A 25866-nucleotide genomic window follows, 5' to 3' on the forward strand; every position below is an offset into this window, starting at 1 on the left:
ACCTCTCAACTGTCCTGTTTTGGGAGGGACAGTCCGCTTTGGACAGCTCAACCTGCAGTCCTGGCTTTTTACTGAAATTTTCCCGACTTTCTCATTCATCTCCTGCACTGAACAGGCACAAAAAGATACAAAGTTTCTAACTTAATTTGTTTTTGGCAGAGAGCCCAGAACAGCCAAATAAGCAAATAAATAAGTGTAACAATTAAGATAAAAATGTCTCTTAGGGCAATTCACCTTCATTGTTAAAACTGTAATAACTGAAAAAAAAACACAGAAATGTGTGTTCATAACCTGCCAAATTTTATAAAATGAACATGATAATTAGGAGGTGTGACCACAAAATGGGCGTAGTCCAAAAAGTTTTCACCATGCTACACGCGCCAACTCTTTTTGTCCCTCTTTCTAATTCTAAAATGTTGGGAGGTATGTTATTGATACATTCAAAACTTGTCTTTGTCTTCCAATTTTATAGAAGACATTATGGCTGTATCTGTTTATCTCATATATGCACTTTTTCATCTCCAATTTGTGCCTGTATGTTAGCCTCCGATCCACTTAGACTGTAAGCTCTACGGGGCAGGGACCTCCTTCCCACTGTGTTTCTTATAACATAACATAGCACTTTAACTCTTTGTTCTGATATGAGCTCTGTACATATTCATTGTGTGAGTTGTCTTCCCTGCATATACTTATATATATATTGTACTTTTATGCATTGTACAGTGGTGTAGCTCCTTAACAGCGCTTTACCAATAAAGTTATACATACATATGTGTATATAAATGACAATGCTTACAAAAATACTTGAGAGGTCCAGAAGTTATGGTAATACCCCATGTAATATTGCTGCAAAAATGCTGAAGGAAAAGGTAAGTTGATAAATCATACATTTGGCTTTAGATTATGAACATTTGTTTCTTCGCATATCCACTGCAAACTAGAATTGAATATACTGTTCTTTTACCACCTTCCACACACACAAGTTATCATAATTAGCTTTCACTTAAGATGAGAATAGTGCTCGAAAAAGGTTTATACAGTATGCATCTGACCTCAGAGAGCTGTGAGAATTTCCAATCTGCATACAGTGTTAATCCTATAAATAACTTACTGAACAGATCTTGGAGCATCACATATCCTACAGAAAATATGCTAAAGACCTCTTCTTTATTCACCAACACACTTTCACAGTTCAAATGAGACTTCATTATAAAATCATTTCCCCTTCAAATGTTCTTGTTTATTTTATCTACACCGCAAACCTTCCATGCCTTAAAACCATGTACTGATTTTTTAGTGCATGCCATCAGCACAGAAGATATAGAATAATCCTGGCTTCTCCTTGCTTTGATTGCTATGATTATGGCACTTTGAATGTAGTGGGCTACAAGACAACCTCTCCATAATTACTCTAATACTTAACTGTACTATACAGCTCTAATAGCCTGCCAGCAATTAGCATTTTGCAAACTCTTAATGCTATGAATAGGGATTCTTGTTTTTGTTTCCCTCTGCCTATATCTTTTAGAAAAAAATGCTCATGAAACTGCTTTAATCTAGGTCTTCCTTGGATCACAGAGGACCTAAGAAATGCCATTGTATTCCATGACTGTAATCTTCAACCAAAAGCACCTTTTTTTAATACCACAACATATAAAGGGTCATTAATGACCTGCAGGTGCATTTGAGGTACAAAAATGGCATTCAGTAAAGACATTCAAGGCCACTTTCCACTCCTTGTACTTCTGCCCCACTTGGTCTGTCCTGCCACCTCTTGTGAATCACGTGCAATGTGCACATTGACACAGGGAAATTGGGCATACTAATACTGAAAATGTTCAGCACAATTGCATCTGTTTTGCTTTGAAGTGCAAGCCAAATTTCACTTGTTTTAATGCATCACTCTCAAACGCATCAGGCACATGTTTATCTCTAGAGTGGCTGCAATTAGACTGGAATTTTGATGGAAAAAAATTGTATTGTGGGTAAAAAAACACCTTCACTTGCACCCTAAATTGCATTTTGCACATTGTGTGTGCAGTCATAAAGAAGCCCTGTAGAGATTTTTTTCTTAATCTGTCTCATCATTTTTACTGTCTACCTGCTTGTTGATAACTCAGGTTGTTTACAACTGAAGGGAAGCTGCACATAGCCACAAAAGTTATGTCATGAAATAAAAAGGCCTATATATATAATGTTGCTAAGGAACCTACCATTTAAAATGCAAAAATCTCTCTGGGATATTCATATAGTTATCTGTTAACAGTCTGCATTGTAACTTTAAGAGGGGGGGAATCTTTATTGCAATAGCATCTCAGTCTTAAATTATTCTTGTTAAACATATTGATATTATATTTTATTAAATGGATAAAGGAATCTTAATATATTGTTCATAAAAATACTTTTAGTTTCCTTTTCTGCTGAGCAAGAAGATGCTCCTGTCACCAGTCGTAAGACTTAAGCCAAACACCCCAGAGATCACAAAATCAGTCAAGGCTTTTGCCACAAAGATATAAGATAAAATATGAATGTGTTGCAAAATGTATGTGAGTACATCTATAGTCTTCTATGATAAAGAATTTCTGCTCTGATTAAGGGATCCTGTCATCGGAAAACATGTTTTTTTCAAAACGCATCAGTTAATAGTGCTACTCCAATAGAATTCTGCACTGAAATCCATTTCTCAAAAGACACAGATTTTTTTATATTCAATTTTGAAATCTGACATGGGGCTAGACATATTGTCAATTTCCCAGCTGCCCCTGGTCATGTGACTTGTGCCTGCACTTTAGGAGAGAAATGCTTTCTGGCAGGCTGCTGTTTTTCCTTCTCAATGTAACTGAATGTGTCTCAGTGGGACATGGGTTTTTACTATTGAGTGTTGTTCTTAGATCTACCAGGAAGCTGTTATCTTGTGTTAGGGAGTGGTTATCTGGTTACCGTCCCATTGTTCTTTTGTTTGGCTGCTGGGGGGGAAAGGGAGGGGGTGATATCACTCCAACTTGCAGTACAGCAGTAAAGAGTGATTGAAGTTTATCAGAGCACAAGTCACATAACTGGGGGCAGCTGGGAAATTGACAATATGTGAGAAATAGATTTCAGTGCAGAATTCTACTGGAGAAGCACTATTAACTGATTAATTTTTTCCCATGACAGTATCCCTTTAAGCATTTGCACCAGTCAGATATACAGTACATAACTCTTGAATAAATCAACACTGTAAAATCTCTGCTAATTTGCGATCAAATATTTTCTCACAAAGCTAAAAGAAAAGAGCAAGCAAACAAATGTAAACTGAAATAAAGTTATGTAGATGAGAAACACAGTTAAATCAAGAAACCGAATGATATGTCTCTAACTGTTTTTTACTTCCACTCATTGTCATTTATTTATTTATTCATCACTTCATGTTAACATAATAATATCCACACAACTATTCCCAGCAAAGTGCTGCATGGCCTCAAAAAATTAAAGGGTGGTGACCAGTTTATTGTATTTTGTTAGCTTCTCTTGTGAACGGCTCAGAAGGTACAATCAAATCAATGAGTCCACTGATCAAGTGAACGCATCTGTTGTTAGACTGCATGTAACTGCTTCATTTACAAATATCCAATTCCAATGAGCATAACAGTGACATCCAGTTGACTTTGCTGCAGGCCCTGCTTACCTCTAACAATCTCAGAGAAAATAAGTTTATGTTCCACACTAGAGAAAGCAGCTGCTATTATGTCACATCTGCTCAATAAAGTCATTATAGTGATATTACTTGGAAATATTAGCTAATCAGTTTAGGTGGCATTGCATCAAAACAGGGCATTTATATAAGGCATTCTAACAGATTGTCATAGCATTCATAGGAATATATATATAGGATCCATCTGTTGATGGTACAGGCCACATCTGTTTTAGGCAATGAAGCAATACAGCCAAAATCCATACCACAGTTAAGGTTTGAAAATGCTTTGCAGGATATATATGTTTTTGGAAAATACAACAAATTCAATTAAAGGAACAGTAATACCAAAAAAAGTGTTTTAAATTAATGAAAATACAATATACTGTTGCGATACAATGGTACAAGCCATTGAAAGCTGAAAAAGGAGAAAAGGCAAAGGCTGCACAGCAGATAATAGATAACCTCTGTACTATACAATTGGATTCTTCAGAACTTGTCTGCTATCTACTGTGTATCCTGTGTGCTTGAATGGCTGCCTCCATGGCTACACAGCAGTTTGTTTATATGAACTAAAGTTGTGTTTCTGAATTAAACCCACCAGTTTTACCAGTGGAGTACAACAGTGCATTATACTGTCGTTACTTTAAACTACTTTAATATTTTGGGGTTATTGTTCTTTAAAAAGATTTTTGCTATATTTAGTCTCTTCATGTCGCAGATAATATAAGTTTAGATGAGCAAAATATATCCCATTTCTGAATAATACTTTAGGTTACCTGAATGTACAATAAGAAAACAATGTTTTTGTATAACTTTCAGACACATGTTATGACCCATAATGCATCATAAGGTCCTCACTTGAATGAACTTAGCAGTCGCAACAGTAAAATGCTGAATTATTACTATCCCTATCAATTCTGCATTTCCAACATGTAATCTTTAATCGTGTCTATGTGTAGAATAAACTGTGAACCAATGATAAAAAAGCTTCACTCCTAGGAGGTAAGAATAAAGAATGGTGAAGATTTAAGAATGGGGCAATGGCACTTTGCACACTGTGTCTGGCTTCACATATGACCCCTAGTTTAGCCCCTTATCTAACAACTGGTTGAACATAAAGAATCATTTTAATATCCACAATAGGAAATGGCAGCAATAGAAAATGGCAGTTTCCTTAAAGAGGTGCAAAGTAGAATACAATAATACTATAGAAGTGGATATTAGTGGGTTTCAGTTGATATTTCCATCCACACTAAAGTTCCTCCTGTTGTAGACAGTATAAAATGGTTTCCTAAATATGCTTCTTTTGCACTGGAGAGATTATTCAATAATATGATAAGGTCTAGTAAATCATTGCAACCAGCGTTTTATTTTAGTTTTGCGCTAAGGGTTACAGACCATAGCAAAACCACATTACCCCTAAGAAAAAATGAACAACCCACCTGTTATTCTGTTAGTACAGTAGAGAGAGACTGATGTATTAGATAATAGGGGTGTCCTCATCAATTTTGCCCCACAGAGAACAGTGACAAAAAATGAGAAAACGTATTAACGTCCTATATCACAGTGGCAGATGCAGGTGTCAGAATAGCTTTGGGCTGTGAGGATAAGTCTGTACCTACATGTGACAGATGGGCTCTGTCTGACCTTTATTTAAATCAAATCTTCTCTTAGCTTATACATGAAATGCATTGTTTTAATGTTTAACATTTATACCGTATTTACAGTTTACAGTCCTTAATTAAAAGTTAGCAAGGCCTTGGACATGGGATTAAATGGGACATTTACCCTCATAAAAATATTCTCAGTACAATATCAACAAGTGTAATTGAGATTTCAAATCAGGCTACACAAACAGAGAAATCCATGCAACATGAAAATCTAAGCCTGGAATCAAGGGAGTGCAGTATAGACTGCAAGGGGCAGATTTACTAAGGGTTGAATTTCGAAGTTAGAAAAACGTTGAAATCAAATTCAAATTGAAATTCTTCAACTTCGAATATCGACGTCAAAGGATTTTTAGCGTATTTCATCGATCGAAACAATTGAATAGAACGATTAAATAGTTTGAACCGAACGATTCGAATGATTTTTAGCGATCAATCGAAGGATTTCTATTAGATCAAAAAAACCTTAGAAAAGTGCTGTGGAAGGTCCCCATAGGTTATCATTGCACTTCGGTAGCTTTAATTTAGCGAAGTATGAAGTCAAAGTTTTTTTTTAAAGAGACAGTACTTCGATTATCGAATGTTCGAATATGCTGGGATTTATGGTCCTGTAATATTTGGGTAAGCCATGATTGAGCAACTGTATTTACATTTCGTTTAAAGAGGTTCTAACGCAAACAATGCATTTATGTACTTCGCTATGCACATTGGTAGTTTAAATTAATTTTCTGTTTTTAGCAGGTTCTAAGGTTTTTGCATTTTTGGATTGCTTTTGGCTCAACAGCAACCCCAGGGTTTACTGAATACAGAAAATGCATAGCCAGATTGGGTTGCTTATACTCTGATCTTCATAGAGAGCTGCTGAGCTGAAATCCTGTTATTAGAAGTCTAAAACTGCCAAAATTAATAGAAAGTCACTGTTAATTAAAAAAAGTGCATAGGACCATAAGTTCACTTTTCTGGTTTATCTCTCCATCATCAATATAATGCTGATGTTGCTGGACTACAGTCCCCAGCATTTTTATTCCTTGAATATATATTAGGGGTCATTAATTATTTGTGCCCAGGAGAATGGATGCACCGTTTACCTTGTGCCAAAAACCGTCTGCAAGGCATTGAGTCTGCTTTTTGATCTTTGTACACTGTCTAGGAGGCCTTAAATGAGCCCTGTAGTGTAGTTACATAAATGTGCCTGGAGTGATAGTTTAAAAACATTGGTAAAATTATGCCTGGATTGAAAAATAAAAAGGAAAAAAACTTGCATCAGTTAATTTAGTTATAACTATAGTCTGTATGTTTCAAAGTTTGTTGATGTTTGGCACAAATAATTCTATAATAAATATGCTGATCATGGCTTTGCATGCCTAAAGTACTTCTTTTAGCTGGAAATATTCGCAGTTGCTTGACATTAAATGGCCACAAAATTGCGACTCCCATACACCAACAAAAAACATAAATTCTGCAATTAAATGAGTTCATGTGCTTAGGTCTCATTTATGCTCCAGCGTGACTGAGCTGTATATATGTCCTAGTGAATAGTTACAGTCCGGTTTAAGACGTGCAGAGGGTTGTAAAAAACACAGATGCTGAATTAATTGACTGCGTGGCACTCTGCGGCTGATTGAGCTGATAATGGCAAGATCTGACCTTTTTCTATTTTCTAATTATGCATATCTCGGCTGTGAGGAATACATGATTTTTGTTCTAATGATGGCTAATGTCGCTGGCCTTTTCATCATCTTTACGCCAGAACAATTTTGTCAAATTTACATGGAAGCAGAAGTAGTTTAACACAAGGTAAAATCATGACGTTAACATGAAGCTAAGCCTGTGCCATTTATGTCCTTACTTCTCTATAAAACCTATTTTTGAAAAAAAGAAAAATTATACAGTATATATACCTGTATATATATATATATATATATATATATATATATAAAACAACACAATATAACAGCACTCTCCTTTAGTTATATAAGAGTTCGTGGTGCACAGCCTTACAGGGAATTTGCCGAGACTCTCCTCCTTTCCTTATATAGAACAGCACAAATGAGACAGCACTCACATATATGCAAAAAGTGTATATTCAGTGAAAAATTCACATAAAAACAGGCTATGTTTCGGGCATGCAACGTGACCTTTATCAAGCCAACAATAATGTAACATATAAAAATACAAGGTCATGCGTTTTTAAAGGTATTCACAGAAAGTGACATCAGCGTTACATGCTTATTTATAATCTATACATGTCACCATACACATTATGTTATATACATGTTACTTATATCGCAAAAGAAACAATTTCTCTCCATGTTTCCCTCAGTTTTTTAGCTTCTTATGTTACATACCATAGAATCTCTAATCTCAGCTAAAGGTATGGTTTAGTATACAAGATACCCATAGAAAAAGATATAGGTCATAATCCCTATTTAATCCCTTGGGTTGTAAAGAGTTAAGTTTGTGACTCCACCAAACCTCCCTCCGTTTGAGGCGAAGTTCCATTTTTAAGTGGGGGAACCATTTCCATCACCATATAACTAAGTTGATCAGCACTATGTCCCTTCTCTATAAAGTGTCTTGATACAGGCTGGATCATATTACCTAGGTTTATGGAGGCTCTATGTTGGTAAATACGTGATTTGATCATCTGTGTGACTGTTCTACATCAAAATAAATGAAGTATTAAGAATCCCCTAATAATACAAAGTTCATATGGTGAACAGCACTAAACAGCACTGAAATGCTTTCTGTATTGGCCTAGAAACTCTCTCTCTCGGATATCATTCATAAAGCTTTAATAAAAATTCATGTAAACAAGGCGCCAAGACCTGATGGCATACACCCCAGGGTTCTAAGAGAGCTTAGCTCAGTTTTAGACCCCATTTTCTCTGATTCACTTTCATCTTGTATGGTGCCTATGGATTGGAGAAAAGCTGATGTCATTCCAATATTTAATAAGGGATTACGATCTCAGCCTGGCAATTATAGGCCAGTAAATTTGAAATCTGTGTTGGGCAAATTATTTGAAGGCTTGTTAAGGGATCACATTCAAAATTTTGTCCTAATGAATGGCATTATGAGCAGCAATCAGCATGGCTTTATGAAGGATAGGTCATGTCAGACGAATTTGATTGCTTTTTATGAGGTAAGTAAGATGCTGGACAGTGGGGGGGTAGTAGATGTGATCTATTTGGATTTTGCCAAAGCATTTGATACCATGTCTTACAAACGACTGCTTTCTAAACTAAGGTCTGCTGAGCTTAATGAAGTCGTTTGCACATGGATAGAAAATTGGTTACAGGATTGGGCACAGAACGTGGTTGTTAATGGTACAGTCTCTACTTGGACTAATGTTCTTAGTGGGTCCCTCAGGGCTCAGTATTGGGTCCACTTTTATTGAACTTTAATAACTTAGGGGAGGGTATTGTAAGTAATGTATCAGTGTTTGAGATGACACGAAACAATCCAGCCCAATTAATTCCAGCATGTGGCATCCTTGCAAACACAATCTTGACAAACTGGCGATCTAGGCAGCTAAGTGGCAAATGAGATTCAATGTTGATAAATGTAAAGTCATGCACCTGGGATGTAAAAATATCCAAACCACTTATACCCTTAATGGCAAATTCATAATGGAAAAGGACCTTGGAGTCCTTGTAGATAATAAACTTAGCAATAAACTGTAGCAAGCAATGCCAGTCAGCAGCATCAAGGGCAAATAAGGTCTTGAGCTGTATTAAAAGGGGCATTGATTCACAGGAGGAGGAGGTCATTCTTCCACTGTATAGAGCATTGATAAGGTCCCATCTAGAATATGCTGTACAGTTTTGGTCTGCAGTGCTCAAACAGAACATTATTGTATTAGAGAGGGTACAGAGAAGGACAACTAAGCTGGTAAAAAATTTGGAAAATTTTAGCTATGAGGAAAGACTGGCCAAATTGGGGTTGTTCATGCTGGAGAAGAGGGGTTATATGATAACTATGAATAAATATATAAGGGGATCATATAATAATCTCTCTAATTTATATGCTTTATTTACCAGGCCTTCGGCCTCATGTTTTTATATGGTCATGAAACTCCTCGGTAACTTATAATATCCTTATATTTTACAGGAGGGGGTACTTTATTCACTATATAATGTTTCTGGAGGTACCTGCACTCTTACGCGTTAATCCACTCGTGGGTGCTTGGTCAAATACTGTATGTAATATTCAAATGGACCAGCACTCCAAGCATTTTCAATTCAATAATTTATTATAATATCACTCGTGTATCCAACGTTTCAGCCCTCGTTGGGGCCTTTATCAAGGATTATATATATATATATATATATATATATATCTATCTATCTATAGAATACAGAGTGATACCAGCACTCACGAAAAAGGTACTCACTGGTGCCTGGGTGCAATCCACGAAAAGCAAATCATACCGAATGATTGATATATATATATATATATATATATATATATATATATATATACACATATACACATATATATATATATATATATATATATATATATATATATATATATATATATATATATATATATGGGACCTGTTATCCAGAATGGTGAGGACCTGGGGGGTTTTCAACATAACAGATCTTTTCTTAAGTTGGAACTTCATACCTAAAGCCTACTAGAAAATCATGTAAACATTAAATAAACCCAATAGGCTGGTTTTGCCTCCAATAAGGATTAATTATATCTTAGTTTGGATCAAGTACAAGGTACTGTTTTATTATTACAATTAAAAAAATTGGATTATTTGGATAAAAAATGGAGTCTATGGGAGGTGGCCTTTCCATCTTTCGAAGCTTTCTGGATAATGGTTTCCGGACAAGAGATCCTATACCTGTACTGTATATATAAACTATGCATAAGGTAATTTTTGATTATTTAGAAGCATTTATAGTATGTAGAATACACAAAAACCGATATAAAACACATTTTATTCATTGGTATAAAGTGATATTATACTGTTGATACAGATACATTGTAAAGGATTAGACATTATTTCCTTCTATTAATACAAGCCACCTGTGCTTGTCTGCAGATAAACTAAACCTTTGCACTGTTCAGGGGCCACACAATGGAATGAGAAACGTTCTAAAGTAACCTCAAACATTGTAAATAAGGATTGGGCACTGAAATGAAAGGTTAAATGCAAGTCCTAGAAAGGTTGCCATAGACTTTATTCTCTTGTTCTGGAGTATACTTTTAGCAAACAATTTAACAATTGAGGAAGCACCAGGAAATTTAGGATTTTTTTCTTTATTCTCTATTATGGAGTTGTGTAATACAGAAAACAAAAGTATTGTTCAAAGGAATGTGTACATTAAAACTGGATAGTTAAGCAGTGCTGTCTATGCTGGGCAACTTTTTATGTCTGTTGATATTATATCTCCAGGTAAGGGGAGTAAATGCTACAGTGACCAGTAACCCTATCTGCTCTGCAGTCTTTTTCTTATTACAAAGTAAATGTCACTTCTCCTGTCCAACCACGGTAGTACTATTTGTATTCTAAAACATAGAGGACACTAGACCTATGCAGCAAATTATTTTATTTGAGTGTGCCACTATGTTTCAGGACCACTGCCCTTAACCTGTGCAGTGTCATAACATTGGCTGTCTCTGACCACCTCCCAAGACCTGTCACCCATAACACCTCACGCCCTGAAATACACTAGGGGGGCAATTTATCATGCTGTGTAAACATTGGAGGAAAATATCACAGCCAATCAGATTCTAACTTGTAGAATTGTATTCAAATCTGATTGCTGATTGGTTGCTATGAGCAACATCACTGGTGATGTTTTCCTCTAATTGTTACATAGCATGAAAAATAGGCCCCTAGGAGTACAGAATGGATATGGAAGGCCACAGCTTTATTAACAACATGAATAAGATTAACTGCTTAGAATAAACAAACACTACCACATAACAAACAATGTTAAACAATAATGACAATGGCACTTCTGGAAAGCTTGCAGCATAACATCTCCATGGGAGTAAACAGACTACCTATCATGCTAGACACCCAATGCTGAATTTAGGCAGGTGAGTATAGGCAATGTGGCCACGCTACAAACCCCTACCTCCTGGAACCAATACCCAAGGGGTATAAAGCTGAATTCTGACCAGGGGTGGAGATTTCAGCCAATCACCAACCCTATTGGACCAGCAAAAGACTACCCCTAACTAAAATTATAGTTCTAAACAATAGGGATGGTGGAATGCTGCTTCCCTGCTGCTTATCCAGAAAAGAACTGCCTGATCCTTACTATTCTCCATTTTAAACCCTCATTCAGGTTGCACCTCCTCCATGCCATAGTTCCTACCTTAGCCCTCCTAATGGGCGGGGAAGACAAAGAGACACATTCACACTGTTGTTACCTTCCCAATGTAGCATGTGACTAAATCACTTTACATGAGAACTGGCCACAGTGTATTTATGAAATGTACTTTATGGCAGTACAGTATCTTCCTGTGCTTAAACATGGTACTTAATTTTTCAGGATTCATTGAGATCTGGCATAATGCCGAGAGACTGGCGAATTGCTAATGTGGTGCCTCTATTCAAAAAAGGATCCCGTTCTCAGCCTCAAAACTATAGGCCAGTTAGTCTGACGTCAGTGGTAGAAAAAAAAAGCTTTTCGAAGGGTTAATAAAGGATAAGATACTGGACTTCATAGCAAATCATAATACTATGAGTTTGTGCCAGCTTGGTTTTATGCGTAATAGATCTTACCAGACTAACTTAATTTCTTTTTATGAGAAGGTAAGTAGGGACCTCAATTCTGGGATGGCAGTGGATGTGATTTACTTAGACTTTGCTAAAGCATTTGATACAGTGACACACAAAAGGTTACTGGTTAAATTAAGGAATGTTGGCCTGGAACATAGTATTTATACCTGGATAGAGAACTGGCTAAAAGATAGACTACAAAGAGTGGTGGTAAATGGAACATTTTCTAATTGGACCAGTGTTGTTAGTGGAGTACCGCAGGGCTCTGTACTAGGTCCCTTGCTTTTCAAATTGTTTATTAATGACCTGGAGGTGGGCATTGAAAGTACTGTTTCTATTTTTGCAGATGATACTAAATTGTGCAGAACTATAGGTTCCATGCAGGATGCTGCCACTTTGCAGAGTGATTTGTCTAAACTGGAAAACTGGGCAGTAAACTGGAAAATGAGGTTCAATGTTGATAAATGCAAGGTTAAGCACTTTGGCAAAAATAATAGAAATACAAGTTATACACTAAATGACAGTGTGTTGGGAGTTTCCTTAAATGAGAAGGATCTAGGGGTTTTTTGTAGATAACACGTTGTCGAATTCTGGGCAGTGTCATTCTGTGGCTACTAAAGCAAATAAAGTTCTGTCTTGCATAAAAAAGGGCATTAACTCAAGGGATGAAAACATAATTATGCCTCTTTATAGGTCCCTGGTAAGGCCTCATCTGGAGTATGCAGTGCAGTTTTGGACTCCAGTCCTTAAGAGGGATATAAATGATCTGGAGAGAGTGCAGAGACGTGCAACTAAATTGGTTAGGGGGATGGAAGACTTAAATTATGAGGGTAGACTGTCAAGGTTGGGGTTGTTTTCTCTGGAAAAAAGGCGAATGCGAGGGGACATGATTACACTTTACAAGTACATTAGAGGACATTATAGACAAATAGCAGGGGACCTTTTTACCCATAAAGTGGATCGTAGGTGGTTCTTCACAGTCAGGACAGTGAGGTTGTGGAATGCACTGCCAGGTGATGTTGTGATGGCTGATTCAGTTAATGCCTTTAAGAATGGCTTGGATGATTTTTTGGACAGACATAATATCAAAGGCTATTGTGATACTAAGCTCTATAGTTAGTATAGATATGGGTATATAGAATTTAATTAAAAGTAGGAAGGGGTGTGTGTATGGAGGCTGGGTTTTCATTTGGAGTGGTTGAACTTGATGGGCTTTCAACCCAATTTAACTATGTAACTATGTAACTATTGTATTGTTTTTTTAAATAATTAATTATTTTCATTTATAAAGCTTATAACATCCCAACAACTGAGACATGTCACAAAAACCAGTTTGTACATCTAACATGAATATATTTCGCTTAGACAATATACTACTATAATAAAAAATACTATGTGCCCACATTTGATTAATTATTTATGGTGTTGTGTACATAAATGGTGGAAATGGTAGAAAATAAAAATGAGTAAAAGAAATAACAGACAATGCCACAGTGATGTTGAGATACACTCTCCTCCTTTAAGATCTTCCAAAGAGCAAAATGCTTAAAATGGCGTGCACGTTCTAAGGTGCATGTACAAATGACTGTGGCTGCTAATCAGAGACGACTGCTTTGTGAGAGAAATTCCATCATCATTTCTTAGACATTTGCAAGATCGGTGATTAGCAAAGCATGGCAGGTACTAAAACACACTTGCAAGAGGTTGTATATGAGCTCATTGAGATTTGTAATGTGGCCTGCCATCTAAACTGGGAATTACTGAATGGTTTGCTGAAAGCTAGCAGTAAACATTTGCCCAATAAATCAGTAGCAAACTGCTGACTGTTAGGGTTTGCTCCAGTGAGACTCCATTTGTGCCGTTTTCTCTTGCCGCCATCCTAGAAGCAGGTAACAACTTCTTAAAGGTAATTATAAAACCGAAGAAGACAGAAGCACAAATATAAATAACTAAACAAATTGTGCTTATCGGAGGAGAGATATGCAGTCATTTTCCCATATAATTATATGAAAGGTTCTGTATCTTGCTCAAATTAACATATGCAAATATAATGGAATACTCAGCAAGCCTGAGGAAAGCAATTTATTTTGACATTATCAATCCTTATTCTGTCTTGTAATAGATTACATGGCCTTGTAAAGATATACAGTATGGGTAGTAGAATGTCTGCTGCCCGGATTAAGTTATCAGTAGAAATAGAAATACTCTGTTATCCATTTCTCATTATGTAATATTCCAAATACTTTGGGGGGCTGCCACCTAAACAGTATTTTCTGTGTTTAATACTTGATATTAATAATAGGAACAAAAGTTAAAGACATAGGAAGGCTGGGACTTTTTATCCAGAAATGTGACGTCCTAAGGTCCATGGTACAATGAAAGACATACCTCTTAATATATAAGGGATAGAAGGAATTAGAGTGATTATACAGTGATTTTTAAACATTAGGCTAATCTTACATAGGTACTTTATGCATTTTAGGGCTGAAATCACAAGCGTGCATTTTAGGGCTAAAATCTATTCCTGTCAGTGCACACAGATCAAGGGAGGGATTGAAGCAGACTGGGGTGGCAAAAAGGCAAAACATAGGATTTCATATTAAATAGAAAAATTAAATAATGTTTATAAATGTTGGATTAAGAGGCAACTAGTTACATATGGGGAATTTACAAATACTCCAAACAGAAATTCAAGCGTACTAAGGGGTGTGAATGTGCACCCTCTTAGTGTAGAGTCTTTGCCGGGCAAACCTGTTCCCAACCCGAACTTGTTGAGCCCCAACCTGACACCTCACTATGCCCCCTACCCAGAAAGGGGTACCTGCAACCTACATGCACGGTCAGAGAATCAGGGACTTTCTGCCCAATAACTGACAACTTTGCAGGTATTCCTAGGGCTAAATGTGGGTCTCTACTTTACGGTTCTTTCAAAAAGCTTCTGTCTTGGGACTGGCTCCACTCTGCACCTCACTTTGGAGCAAAGGTTAGACTGCAGTCTGTGCCCATTGGTACGGGGAGCGGGAGGGGGTATGCTTACATACATACCTCCCCCTTATAAAAACAGTCCAATATGGTTATATTTCACTGTACTCCTGTTTGTACATAAATCATATAACAATAAGTTGGTTGCGTTCGAACTCTGTTCCCCCTTCTGTGAAGTTAATTCAAACGGGCTAATTATTGCCACTGCTCACTATTCAATCTATGTTCACAGGCATTCAGTATATGCAGGAACTCCAAGGTAACTTATAATATCCTTATATTTTACTTTATTCACTATGGGGCAAATTCACAAAGATTCGTAGTTGCGCCAGGCGTAACTTCGCCGCACTTCGCCAGGCGTAGTTTCGCCCGCGCTCCGCAAACTCACTAAAATCCGAAGTTGCGCTCAGGGGTAGCGTAAGGTTGCGAAGTTGCGCTAGCATTGATTCGCTAAGCGAAGCGAAGTTACGCTAGCGATGGTTAATTTGCATACGGCGCCAAATTTAAATTTCAATGGAGGAATACGTACAATCACTACAAATGCCTGGGAAACCTTCAAAACATCAAATAATTTTTTTTTTGCCCTACACATGTGCCCACTGTATAGTTAAGTTGCCATGAGTTAGGAAATGTAGGGGGGAAGGAGGGGAGCCCCAAAAAATTTTTCGATCTTTTTCAGCCTATCACCCATAATATAGAAAAAACGCCAGCGTTTTTTGGGACTTAGAAAAAATTGTAACTTTTTTTGAAGCAATCCCTATCTACTCTATTGCGCTTTGCCTGGTCTGAGGTGGCGAAGGAAGTCTAGCGTAAAAGGTAGCGTTCAGTACAATGCGCGCGTTAGTGAATTTGCGTAGTTACGTCCGTTGCGCAAATTTTCCAGGCGTAAGGGTGCGAAGTAACACTAGCGAATTTACGCCAGTGTTCATTAGTGAATTTGCGAAGTAACGAAAAAGACCAATGCTAGCGAATTGACGCTAGCGTTAGGCGCTTCGGCGCATTGTGAATTTGCCCCTATATCATTTGGGGCATTCAAAGAGCAGTTTGTACTTTATTATAATACACATGTTTTAGTGAGTCATGTGACAGAAATGACATCACTAATCACCATTTATAACTGATGACATCACTAGTCACCTTTATAAGGATATGATTTAAGTTATTCGTGGCTTTTGTGTATTGTATATAAATACATTACAGTTTAATGGCTGCTACCTAGGTCTGCTAGGTAGCAGACCTATGAAAAGTAATAATAATAGTAATAATCATAACAGCATTTATAGAATATTATTTGTTGCACTTTTCTCCTTAGGACTAAAAATAACTGATAACTAGTTGCTATGGGCAACTGCTCTAGTGCAAACTAACACTTGCCTTAGTAAATGAAAGGGCTGAGCTGCCTTGAGACTTTTAAAGGAAAGCACCTCTGCCAGCATCTTCATATAAAGACAGTACTGGAATAATAGAATTTATTATTTCATGCATTAAATATATATAAAAAATAGGCAGTGTCTGTTACTCCAAATAAATGCATTGAGACTAGCAGCTTCAATGGAGTTTGCTACATGGTTTGTTTTCTACAGCTCCCTGGATGTCAGAGGTAAGTGCAGCCATACTTGCAGTGAGCAAGAAAATTGGGAGGGCAGACTCCAAAATATGCAGGCTCCAAAATATGCAGACATGAGATTAAACAAAGTCATTCTGTAAGCGTGTTAGCTGAATATTTTGGATATTCTGTAACAATTAAAGAATTTTACTTTAATGTATATGCAAAAAAAAAGTGACTTACTAGGTTGTCGAGTTCAGGGTCCTCACTGAAAAATGGTTTGTGTTCCTGTTCTTGCTGGTGAACAAAGTTCTCAATATCTACATCAAAACTGGCAGATGTTATACACTCAGAACCCTGGGTGGCCTGTTCGCACTTCTCAAACAGTAGCGTCAGGAGTGGGAAAAGCGGATGTCTGCAGGGAAAAACAGAAACTATATAATAATACCTGCCTGGCTATTTCTTGCGTTCTGCTCAGGTTATAAATAGCTTGTTTATAGATCTTGCACTAAATAGCTAAATAATTGTGTATTTATATTAGGAAGGTTAGCTGTAGGCCACTTAGATGCAATGTAATCTAAAATGCCATCAAATTTTATCAAAATATGTTGAATTCTTTTATTTACACAGGTTAATCTTTGTTTCATTTCCATACCATTCCAGAATCAGATAATGGAATTGATTCATTGACATTTTGGAATGGTCTCCATGCTTCCATGTTCATATGCTTAACAACATACATAGAAAATGCTAATATTTGTATATTTATGTTTCAGATTTTTTACAAATCGGATTCTATGCTACCCAAGGCCAAGTAACTAGTGCCCTGAAGTAGATATTACAGAAATATAGTATCCCTGTATACAGAATACACCCTTACTATATATTTTTATAGCGTTTTTTTGCCCTTGGTCTCGCATGGAATTTTGGTTTTGTTAGCATGTTAGCATACATTTTGTGAGCTCTTAGTACTAAGTAAAAATGTATCATAAAGTATAAGAAACTAGTAAATAAGATAACATTTTTTTAAAATAAAAAAAAAATCATCAATGCTGAGAAAAAAATAAATCTGGTATATGAAAAATTAGATATTATAAAAACTTTATAGAAATGAAGGGCATTTTTTTCAAAAATGAAATGGGAATTCCTGCAAGCCCCGTAGAATTCCTATTAAGTTGATCGTTGTATGAATTTCAAATGAGTAGATCAAATTATCCCATTTGTTCAACTGAACATATTGGAAAATTGTATTAACTCAGTCAAAATTGTTATTTAATTTTATCTGTGGTTTTGTTAACCCCCAGAGATAAACTGGTTTCAGTCATTGAACTTTGGCCATTGTTATGGTTTTTCTTAATTGTTTTCCTAGTGGATTTGATCTGAATCATTCCATTAACAATAATGAAAGTTGTGCTTCCTGCAAAAATCAATGAATATTCATTAAAATTATATACATCTATAATGATCTGATGAGATGCTATAGATTAAATGTTGTAGTAAAAACTTCCATTGATTGTTATTTATCCATCCCCATTGATTTTTAAATAATGGTCAGTGGTAAACTTACCAAAAAGTGTAGAAGGACATATATTTCAATATTTTAGAGCACATTTGTTGCATGTCTTGTGTTTATGTGTTTTATATTGCAGCAGTAAATTATTCAATGAAGGGTGTTCCCCTTACTGTTGCCTGAGGCAGTAGACCCCATGCAACTCCCCAACACAGAGGCCCAAACAGCTCCTCACATTATAAAGAAGTCAACTCAATTTGAGCTCTTAAAGCTACAACTATTTGCCACTTGAGGCAACAGTCTTATCTTGCCTAATGCCAGATGTGGCCTTATATACAATGAAGTAAATATGAATTAGGTCCATAGGATGAAATACAGGATCATTGCAATATAGGGAATTATTTAAGAACATAATCCTACATGCATGCACAGTAAATGGTGTTATTTTTACTCATCTTCCATAAAAATGTAACACCCTTATACAGGGCTTTTCAGTAATACATGTGGCCCCTAGTAAGACTGCACTGTCTGTTAACCAGCATCTAAAATAACACACTGCATTAGCAGCAGAATATTAGCATTGCTAAGCAGACATCTAGCCTTGCCATATCCAACAGGGAAATGAAAATATTGTGCAGATTACAGTATGCAAGCAGGCAGCCAATTCACGCATGTTAAAAAAAGGCACATTCTCATTCATTTACAGCTGAAATGAGAAGTCATAATAAATCATTATCTGGCCATTTTGAAATCCATTGAACCTATAACCACTCATAGTAATAAGAAGATCTAATTTCCTATAAAACCGCAGGCAATATTGTCCTTTGTGTTTTTTTTTTTATTTATTTTTGAAGGCCAGACAGTGAAAAAGCAAGGGATTGCAGGCCTGTTGGAGTAGCCAGTATTTTAAGCTGTACCTTAGAATTTGGTTACTTTTTTGTCCTCCCTTTTGGAAAGGAGTCAATGTATAGTATAATGATTCTTATTATTTGTCTGTTGGTTTGTCCTTGTCCTTACAGTTCTGCTACTGGTAAAGATGGTTTTTTAGACAATATTTTTCAGGATGGTTTTCTAGGGAAAAAAAGCCCCAAGAAGCCTTGGGATTTGTATTTGCCTATATCCTTAAGTATGGGTTACCATTTACTGCAATGTATAATGCTGCTACTTATTGCTGTGAGACGTGTAATCTCTGGACCACATACTTCAAACTAGTAATTAACCCGCAGTGCTTTAAAATAATCCCTTTATCATTACAGTCTTACTTAACATGCTGTTCCTAATAATACAAGAATAATTTGGTGACTTGTAAAATGATGCTGGGTATTCATATGCAGATAACATAACTTTATTTTTTATACTGCTCTACCTTATCTTAATGTATGCAATTGAATTCACTGCTAACATAGTCTTCTTATAATCTTGTAGGAGAATCATTTATGAGTATTAAACATAACAACATAAACATTAGCACATACACGCTGCCAGTTGTAAATAAAGAGTAAAGGACATTTATAAAACCTGATCATTCTAGCCTGTTTATCTGACCTGTTAATCAGCCTTACTATTCCACAGAGGAAGCAGTGCACTGAAGTGACTAAAGAGCAAGCCCTTTTAAATGACACATTAGATCATGATTGGAAAACGTGAAACTGAAGGGTTAAAACTGCTCCAGAGGTCTAATTTGCAGCCAATAATGCCGGAGAATATTATAACCTAATCTGCACTGATCCCAGTTTAATACAAGACTCTCAGAGCTCTGAGCAGGATAAAGGGAGTAAGAAAGGGAAAATAAAGCACAGCCGAGGCTGCCGTAATTTAGGCAGCCCTGCAGGGGCTTAGCCCAGGGATATGAAAGACAAATTCCAGACTGTGTTATGAATTATTGCACCTTATGAACCTTCCAACTCTCAACAGATGCCTGCTGCCATTTAAACAGCCACTAGATCAATTAGAAATGAAAGGCACAAATCGACCCAGTGCAAGGGCACTAAATTACCAGGAACTAATAATCCGAGCAGTAATGCCAGGTGGTGGGAGTTCAGCGGTGTGCCCCCAACCTCTGCAGGCAGCACAGATTCCTCTTCCAATTTTATGGAGGGAATTAAACCGCATAAGCAGAGTGGGGAGAAGTGTAATTTGTTAACCTTGGCAAATTCTTTGCTAGCAGCTCTTGCAGAGGCAAAATAAAAAAAAGAACAGGAATAAAAGCTGTGGATCACTGTATGTTGCTATTGATGTGTTTTGACTGTCTTTTTTTTTTTTTAAGTTTACAGTACCCCCTCAAAGTTTATAGCACCCCTTCAGTAATCAAAGGGGAAGTAGTAAATTGGATTCTTGGTTTAAGCTGAGAAAAGCTTATTCAGATAGTGTCAGGTCTTTTTCTAACAAAAGTTACTGGTTATGCAGCCTACCATCTTAAGGCCACAAAGAAAGGACATTTTCTAATGTATGTTTATCAGCTTGCATATACTTCAAGCGAACATTTCCAGCTGCCTCTGTTGTTGCTGCATTAATAATGGAAAATAATGGCAGAATGACACTGTACTTCTAAATATGATTGTCAGCCCAAAAGGGTATTTGAAATTCAGTTTTACCATCTAAATACCAAAGCCACTAGAGCAGTACACAATAATGCACATTAAAGGGCGGAGATAGCATCTTTTCCGAGATACATTAATTGTTTTCGAATTTCTGTTTTCTTTTATATTTTAGTTCATTAGAATTGCTATTTCAATTGGAAAAAAAATCCAAAAAAAATTGGAGACAATCTACATTTTGCAGACTCACTGAAAATTTGTAGAAAATGTATGCATGATTTAACACTATCAAATGTTTTTTTTTTTTTTGTAAATATGCTGCAAATCAAGAAAAAACTATGTTGGAGTTAATTCGCAAAAAATAAAAGAAAACTCAAAAATTTTAAATAAATATACCTCCCCATTTTACTTGTACTTTTAAGTAGCTTATGGGCTATGAAGAAGTAAACCAAACATAAAAACTCATAATCTCAAATGTAGGAAAAGTTGGCGAATTCATGTACAAGTCAATGCAAATTGTACTGACAAAATTCAGACTACTTTCCAATTCAAGTTTTTGAGATGATTTCAATATTTGGCAGACTTATTGATGACAAAGGGTAGAATATGATTTTACTGTATTTCAGCTGTTTTTTTCATAAATAAGGTATGGATTTTTTTAATTAGAAAGTGCAAATATTGAGAAATTAGTGTTACATTTTTATCTGTTTAGTCCTTCTCTTCAGATGAAGTCAACTTTACCTTTTACTCTTAATTCTTACCCATCATTACACTGCCAACTCTTTCTTTTACACTGCCAACTACACTACTACTCAGTTTTTATGTATTATAACCAAACCATTGGCTGCAAAGTCTTACAGGTTGATTGAAAACCATCTCTTGGGGGAAGCCTGAAAGTCTCTTTGAAAAGTCCACATGCAGTATGTTGAACACTAAATGCATATGCTGTTTACCTTCCCCTACTTCACTAGCCATTACAACAGATCCTTCCAGTTGCTGTTTATCATTGATAATAATGTTGATGCACCATGTTCAAACACACTTTTAGATGCTGCTCTTGTGGCCACACCTGATCTCTGTGCAGGATCATACCCAATCCTGAACGCCTGGTGCACAGTGAAGGAGTGATCGGCACCCTCCAAAATCCAACATAGAAACAAGAATTTCACTTGCACTCAAAGGCTGATAAACGTTATACCCTTACACTTTATTGGCAGAAAGGTGCACTTTATTGGCACCTTTCTGCCAATAAAGTGTAAGGGTATATCCCTGCGTTTATCAGCCTTTGAGTGCAAGTGAAATTCTTGTTTCAAATGTACACACCAACATTTATACTTACAGTTTCATTTCCTTGAAACTTTTAGGGGGTTGCATATCAAAGTTTAAGTTTGTGAGATTTTTTTCTACCACGAATAAACTCACAACTGTTTGCTTATTTATGAAAAACCCGAATGTAAATCGGGGGAAACTGAAATTCTCTAATTGATCCAGTTATAGGCTAAAAAACCTTGAATACCTCAAATTGATTTTTAAGGGCAAACCACCATAAAAAATCATGAAGGCAAAACACATCTTCAAATGGTTCAAGGGACCTCTTCCATTGACTTTTACATGACCTCGACAAGTTTGAGCTGGAGTATTTTCGAATTCAAGCTTTTAGCAGCTTCGGGGCTTGAACATTTTTTGGGTTTTTTTACCCCACATTTTTTAGTTTTTAGTGAAAATACCCTTGAAAAAATAAAATTTTTTGGGAAAACACAACTCAACCTTTAATAAATAACCCCCTAAAAGTATATCTGTCTCAACACCCTAATTTATTTTATTTGGTTTGTTAAAAGCCCATGCCACTCTGATGAAAGTGGGGTGCTAGGAAATATCCCTGTGCTGCATGAATTAAGGATCTTAACATTGCCCATTCCAAGGTTGGGTTGGGAAGTGACCCCAGCTATTAGACTTTATAAACAGGGAAAAAATATGCTTGAGGTTTTATTGCTTCCTACAAGGTTTGAAAGCTAAATTTATACAGGTGTAGTAAGCAAACTGGAGAGAATGGGTTAAAACACTGCAGAATTTTGGAGGCAAATAAATCTCTTCTTTTCTGCACTATTTCTGGGGTGAGTTTGATCCTTGTCAGTGCAGTACAAATAAAAGGGCTGAACTGGCATGACATTTTACTGCAGACGAAGGGTCGTTTGCAGCAACTAATAAAAAGGATTTGACACAGGCTAATAAAGAAAAATGAATTCCTCTAATGGCCTAATTGAGCGCATTCAGCACTGTTCTGCCTTTGAGCCAGGAGGGGAAATGAGAGCAAGTAATAGAGAAAGAGCAAGCCGAATTACTTAAAAGAAAAAAATGCCTGTTAACATCTTTTTCATTGCCCTGCATTTGTATTTCCTTTAAGTTTTTTTTTAGAAAAATAGTTAGAAAATAAAACATGACTGCAGGAATTAAAACTACAACTCCCAATCACTCCTATCATCTATGTTGAAAGTTGACATATTAACAGCAGAAAATCCATTTTTAATCCACGTATTTTTAAAATAAAGTAAGAAGATCTATCAAGGGATAAGTGTGCTTATGGTTTTTCACACTTAGGATAACAGGTTTTCCAACCTGATTCAATGAATGCAAGAACAGACTAAAAAATATGATACAACATGTTGTCTGAAGAAGGGTCTAAAACATTTTCTTGGAATTCAAACGTTAAATTGTAGAAACCTAGAGCTAATAATTCATTTTATAATTAAAGAGACAGGGAAAAAACAGATACATCATTAAAATGACCTGTATTTTTAAGTATCAGTCTCAATTTAAAAAAAATAAAAATTAAAAAGTATTTTTTTAAGCTTAGTAGTGAAATACATATGCTGGCATAAATCTAAGGTATTCCTCTGTAACCGCTATGGAAAATCATTGAAGCACTGTTAGGGTACTGGCAGACGAGGCGGTTAGTCACCCATGATACCGTGGTCTACTAATTTCCTACAAATCCTTTCCCACAATGTAAAACACTGGAGCCCAGCACTTTGGGGTAGATGCCCATAAAATAACCCTACAACCCTACTTCTATTTTTTTTTATATAGAATGATCCATTTCTTTCATGTATTCTTTCAACACAGCAACAACAATATTGATGAAGGGCACTGAGGGAATCCTGGATTTACCATCTGGTCCAGAGGTGGCAGTAGCTCCAGGGTTTCTTTACATCAATAGGTGCAACTGTGCAATTCGGAACAAGAGGCAGGAATGAATTAGCAGTGCAGAGCACAACAATATGGAAGAACAATATGGAATATGCAAAGATAACAATTTGATGCAAGTACCTTTAATAAATAGGGTTTAACTTGCAACTGAATTCTGGGAAATTTTCAGGAACACAACTGTGGCAGCAGATGTTAATGACCCCTCCTATCTTCTGTATCATCTACATTAAAGGGCTTATGTAGTTATATAGCAAGGTGTTGATACTATCTGCTTGATACCTCATAATTGGCTGCAGAGAAAAATTACAAAAAAGTGAATATTTATCATTTATTTGAAATAATCTAATAGATCCTGCACAGCATGTGCTACTGTGGGAATATTCTAATTTGTAACCTTTGACAAAAGTATTCAATCTTCCTACAGTATGTGTTTGTTTTCCTAACAATACATTTTGTGCCACAGCTGGATCTCTGTGCCAAAAAGAATTCAAAATTATAAATAAAGAAGGTTGAGCTATTGGAGAGCAACAATTCCAAGACATTCTGCCACTATTCCCTCTCCATTACCTGAGAACTGAACTAAAAAATGTGCATCTGGACAATTTAGCTGCACAGCTGTATATGCAGTATGTACACATTATTAGCGAGATTGTGAGAAATTACTTGATATTGGTACAACGTTTCAGCATGATAGTAAAACAGCTGTCACAAGCAATTCTAACCCTTGTTCTAATGTATAAAAGATCCGAGCTGAAAGCTGAAGCAATTAATGTCTTTTTGGTATTAAAAAATAACAAATGGTAAAAACAAATCCAATTAATGATCATCGTGCACAGGTAATACTTGGTAATAACAAATTAATCAAATTGCGATTTTCCATCTTTTATGAGCTATGAAGCCATTTAACATGGTCTCCTGACTCTAATGAACCCATTCATAATCGTGCATACATAAAAGTATTGTTATTGCTTCAAGAAGGAATATGAGCTGCAGATGTAATTCTACAAAAATCAGATTTTTAAACAATATCTGAAATAATGAGTTCCATAGAGGGATATGTCTTAATAGTCTTTGGGCGTAGATATCTTCCTCAGTCTTGGAATAGTGATGTATTAAGAGAGTGGAATAAAGCAGGAAAGCAAAATAAAATAAAAAATAACTTTTTTATTTTGATAAGGACCCTCAAGTCTGTTTTCTATTCTTCCTTTTTTAACTGTCTAAAAGGTTCAGATTTTATTTACATATTCCTTATATGACATGCTAGGCTTTTTTGTCAGTCCTGCTAACTTGGAGATCTAGTATCCCATTTAGGAATGCAACAAATCCAGGATGTGGTTCCCATTACAGCACTTTTAGTATGACTAAGATTGTGCTGAATGTTACCTTACTCAGAGTGCTCCTCTGAGCACTTCTGCATTTTCATTAGTTTTTAGTGGTTTCAAAGTTATAAGCAATTCTGAACTGGTAATTAGGGATGTAGCGAACGTCGGAAAAAAAGTTCGCGAACATATTCGCGAACTTGCGCAAAAACGCGAGCGGTTCGCGAACGGTTCGCGAACCCCATAGACTTCAATGGGAAGGCGAACTTTAACATCTAGAAAAGACATTTCTGGCCAGAAAAATGATTTTAAAGTTGTTTAAAGGGTGCAACGACCTGGACAGTGGCATGCCAGAGGGGGATCAAGGGCAAAAATGTATCTGAAAAATCTGCCTGTGTGTGCTTGGAAGAGATAGTGTAGGGGGAGAGCTGTTAGTGATTTCAGGGACAGATGATAGTAAGTTTGCTGGCTAGTAATCTGCTTGATACTGCTCTGTATTGGAGGGACAGAAGTCTGCAGGGATTTGAGGGACATTTTAGCTTAGGTAGCTTTGCTGGCTAGTAATCTGCTGTTCTCTTTAAACAACTGCCATACGTTGACCTTGTAGGCATTGTTTGCCCAGTTTTTTTGGACGCAGCCACTGAAGCACAGTTGCCAGAAAAAATATG

General features: G+C 36.3%; 1 protein-coding gene across 6 annotated transcripts in view; it reads right to left on the reverse strand.

Moving 5' to 3' along the window:
- Positions 1-25866, reverse strand: part of pknox2.L (PBX/knotted 1 homeobox 2 L homeolog) — a 381764-nt gene that overhangs the window by 69862 nt on the left and 286036 nt on the right. For all 6 annotated transcript variants that reach the window (XM_018225718.2, XM_018225720.2, XM_018225715.2 and 3 more), the window contains one exon: positions 16869-17040. In XM_018225718.2, coding sequence (XP_018081207.1) covers positions 16869-17040 — 172 coding nt within the window. The remainder of the gene's footprint in view (positions 1-16868; positions 17041-25866) is intronic.

The sequence above is a fragment of the Xenopus laevis genome, chromosome 7L (assembly GCF_017654675.1).
Source record: "Xenopus laevis strain J_2021 chromosome 7L, Xenopus_laevis_v10.1, whole genome shotgun sequence".
NCBI classification, from domain to species: domain Eukaryota; kingdom Metazoa; phylum Chordata; class Amphibia; order Anura; family Pipidae; genus Xenopus; species Xenopus laevis.